This window comes from Electrona antarctica (assembly GCF_951216825.1).
Source record: "Electrona antarctica genome assembly, contig: scaffold_186, whole genome shotgun sequence".
Taxonomy (NCBI): Eukaryota; Metazoa; Chordata; class Actinopteri; order Myctophiformes; family Myctophidae; genus Electrona; species Electrona antarctica.
The window spans coordinates 1,119-5,000 of NW_027638706.1; the positions used below are offsets into that span (position 1 = coordinate 1,119).

The 3,882-nt window shown below is 49.5% G+C and overlaps 1 protein-coding gene across 1 annotated transcript in view; it reads left to right on the forward strand.

Annotated features, from left to right (window-relative positions):
- Positions 1–215: 215 nt before the first annotated feature.
- LOC306917810 (echinoderm microtubule-associated protein-like 6) overlaps positions 216–3,882 on the forward strand; it is a gene marked incomplete at its 5' end in the record, with an annotated part of 68,171 nt that continues 64,504 nt past the window's right edge. Inside the window, 2 exon segments of the mRNA XM_079530713.1 lie at positions 216–310; positions 812–927. Coding sequence (XP_079386839.1) covers positions 216–310; positions 812–927 — 211 coding nt within the window.

The following is a 3,882-nucleotide window of genomic DNA, read 5'->3' on the forward strand; positions in this document are numbered from 1 at the left end:
GCCAGTGGGGATAATGGTTGCAAGAAGTGTTGTAGTACTCGAGTCTTTGACTCGTCTCGAGTCCGGTCTCGAGTCTACATTTTCATTGACTCGGTCTTGACTCGGTCTCGGACCATTAAGCGACTCGGGACTCTCCCCCCCCCCCCCCCCCCCCCCCCCCCCCACCCCAAGCCCACTCGAGTCATGACAATGCAATGCAATCTGTCTATCTGTAGAATCTCTCAGCGAGGAATCAGACAGTGATGCCTCTGATGTTCCAGAGCTGGACTCCGACATCGAACAGGAAGCGCAGATCAACTATGATAGACAGGTGTCTGTCTGTCTGTCTGTCTGTCTGTCTGTCTGTCTGTCTGTCTGTCTGTCTGTCTGTCTGTCTGTCTGTCTGTCTGTCTGTCTGTCTGTCTGTCGTGCAAAGGCTCAACGTATGTAATTCAGATTACAGCATTTTATGTAGACATTATGATAGCACTCTATAGTGTATAATCTCATAGTTTCAGTGTGTAGATATTCTGTTAAGACAGATTTTAGGTTCCAAGTATGATTCTTGATGACTATTTCTATGTATTTGATGTATTACTATGTTTCTAGTTCTTGCTTACTGTAAGTGGCCGTGGGTTCAGAGCGTCTGCTAAATGCCTACATTGTGAATGGTGTATGTGTAATGGTAATGCGATGGTGTAGGTGTACAAGGAGGACTAAACGCCTACATTGTGAATGGTGTAGGCGTAGTATGTAATGGTAATGTAATGGTGTGAATGGTGTATGTGTGTAGTGGTGTGTAGTGTAATGTAGTGTAATGTAATGGTTCTAGGTGTACAAGGAGGACCTCCCTCAGCTCCGTCAGCAGAGCAGAGAGAAGCAGGAGGTTGGATCCATGAGGCGACAGAAAGCTCCCGACCAGAGACTCAAACTGCACTTTGTACACGGGTACTGTACTGTGTGTGTGTGTGTGTGTGTGCGCGTGTGTGTGTTCGCATGCGCATGCGCGTGTGTGTGTGCGTGTGCGTGCGTTGAGGTACAGGGGTTATGACTAGGGATGGAGCTCGTTCATTTGTATTGATAACGAGCACCTTATCGATCAGGCCCGGTTCTTATCGAGCATCTTCTATTATGTTGTGGAAAGACGGGAGACGATACATTCTGAACAGAACCCGTATCTTTTACCAGGGCCTTCAAATAGATAGAGCGTTGAAGTCCCGCCCCCTACCAGGGCCTTCAAATAGATAGAGCGTTGAAGTCCCGCCCCCTACCAGGGCCTTCAAATAGATAGAGCGTTGCAGTCCCGCCCCCTACCAGGGCCTTCAAATAGATAGAGCGTTGCAGTCCCGCCCCCTACCAGGGCCTTCAAATAGATAGAGCGTTGCAGTCCCGCCCCCTACCAGGGCCTTCAAATAGATAGAGCGTTGAAGTCCCGCCCCCTACCAGGGCCTTCAAATAGATAGAGCGTTGCTGTCCCGCCCCCTACCAGGGCCTTCAAATAGATAGAGCGTTGCAGTCCCGCCCCCTACCAGGGCCTTCAAATAGATAGAGCGTTGCAGTCCCGCCCCCTACCAGGGCCTTCAAATAGATAGAGCGTTGCAGTCCCGCCCCCTACCAGGGCCTTCAAATAGATAGAGCGTTGCAGTCCCGCCCCCTACCAGGGCCTTCAAATAGATAGAGCGGTGAAGTCCCGCCCCCTACCAGGGCCTTCAAATAGATAGAGTGTTGCAGTCCCGCCCCCTACCAGGGCCTTCAAATAGATAGAGCGTTGCAGTCCCGCCCCCTACCAGGGCCTTCAAATAGATAGAGCGTTGAAGTCCCGCCCCCTACCAGGGCCTTCAAATAGATAGAGCGTTGAAGTCCCGCCCCCTACCAGGGCCTTCAAATAGATAGAGTGTTGCAGTCCCGCCCCCTACCAGGGCCTTCAAATAGATAGAGCGTTGCAGTCCCGCCCCCTACCAGGGCCTTCAAATAGATAGAGCGTTGAAGTCCCGCCCCCTACCAGGGCCTTCAAATAGATAGAGCGTTGCTGTCCCGCCCCCTACCAGGGCCTTCAAATAGATAGAGCGTTGAAGTCCCGCCCCCTACCAGGGCCTTCAAATAGATAGAGCGTTGAAGTCCCGCCCCCTACCAGGGCCTTCAAATAGATAGAGCGTTGAAGTCCCGCCCCCTACCAGGGCCTTCAAATAGATAGAGCGTTGAAGTCCCGCCCCCTACCAGGGCCTTCAAATAGATAGAGCGTTGAAGTCCCGCCCCCTACCAGGGCCTTCAAATAGATAGAGCGTTGAAGTCCCGCCCCCTACCAGGGCCTTCAAATAGATAGAGCGTTGAAGTCCCGCCCCCTACCAGGGCCTTCAAATAGATAGAGCGTTGAAGTCCCGCCCCCTACCAGGGCCTTCAAATAGATAGAGCGTTGAAGTCCCGCCCCCTACCAGGGCCTTCAAATAGATAGAGCGTTGAAGTCCCGCCCCCTACCAGGGCCCAGGAAATGATTCCACGTTCATTTTCCTCATAGACATTTCAAAACGTATGTATTTGAAGACCTTTCAAGCCTCGTACAAAGCCAACTACAGTTGTGAGAAATCATGAAAACAAACAAAATTTTTCGGGCCGAACAAATAATTAGAAAGAAGAAGAAAACGGCAGGTTACACCACTTTTTTTTGTTGTTTTTCTTCTTTGTAATTATTTGTTTGGTCCAAAATGTTGTGTGTGTTGTCATGATGCGTCACAACTCCAGTTGTCTTTGTCCGCGGCGGAAACGTCTTTAAATAAATACTTTTTGAAAAGCCTACGGAGAAAATGAACTTCTGGGTCTCGCGTCGTCATGAAAGGGGGCGGGACTGGGCCTGGCGTCGTCATGAAAGGGGGCGGGACTGGGCCTGGCGTCGTCATGAAAGGGGGCGGGACTGGGCCTGGCGTCGTCATGAAAGGGGGCGGGACTGGGCCTGGCGTCGTCATGAAAGGGGGCGGGACTGGGCCTGGCGTCGTCATGAAAGGGGGCGGGACTGGGCCTGGCGTCGTCATGAAAGGGGGCGGGACTGGGCCTGGCGTCGTCATGAAAGGGGGCGGGACTGGGCCTGGCGTCGTCATGAAAGGGGGCGGGACTGGGCCTGGCGTCGTCATGAAAGGGGGCGGGACTGGGCCTGGCGTCGTCATGAAAGGGGGCGGGACTGCGACAGTGTACTCTATACAGTACTTTTCTAACAGACGGAAGGCAATTGACTGTTAACTGGTTAATATGTGTACAGTCACTTTAACCCATTCTGACCTGAGATCAGATTCTACAAATGTGACCAGATTTGACTGAGAGCCTGCCATCGCGCAAATTCCAGCTTTTCACCAATGAGTTTATAGCACAGGCAGACTCTTCACATACTAGAGCATGTCTGAAATAAGTGTCTGAGCTGAAATCGACATATAAATATGAAATAAATGCTTAAACATGTAGCTAGGTGTAATGTTAGAGTCCACAGAAGTGAACCTTTCAAGCCTGTTTTCTCAACTCGCTGTTTTCTGCAAGACATTACTCTATAAGCCATATCTCCAAATCCGGTGGGTCAAACTGAACAACCAATATGTCAATTTGAAGCTATGAGTCCCTGCTTTCATATGACATATGACAAAAAACTAAAATTCAAAAAAATCCAATGGCAGTCCCTCAGTCAAATTTAGTCACAAATGTCTTCTACATCCTGAGACAGTTTTCTGAAAAAGCTATGTTTCTATGTCGTTCTTCGATTAAAAAAATTAGCAGACCTTTTTTCTGTATTTTATTTTCTGTTTCTGTTGTTTGTCTGCTTCTGTTAGCCTGTTTTGTACTTATCGTTGAATGTATTGAATGTAGGTGGTTTATTGTTTGTCTGTCTTAAAAAAAAAAAAAAAAAGCACAGGAACGTTACAA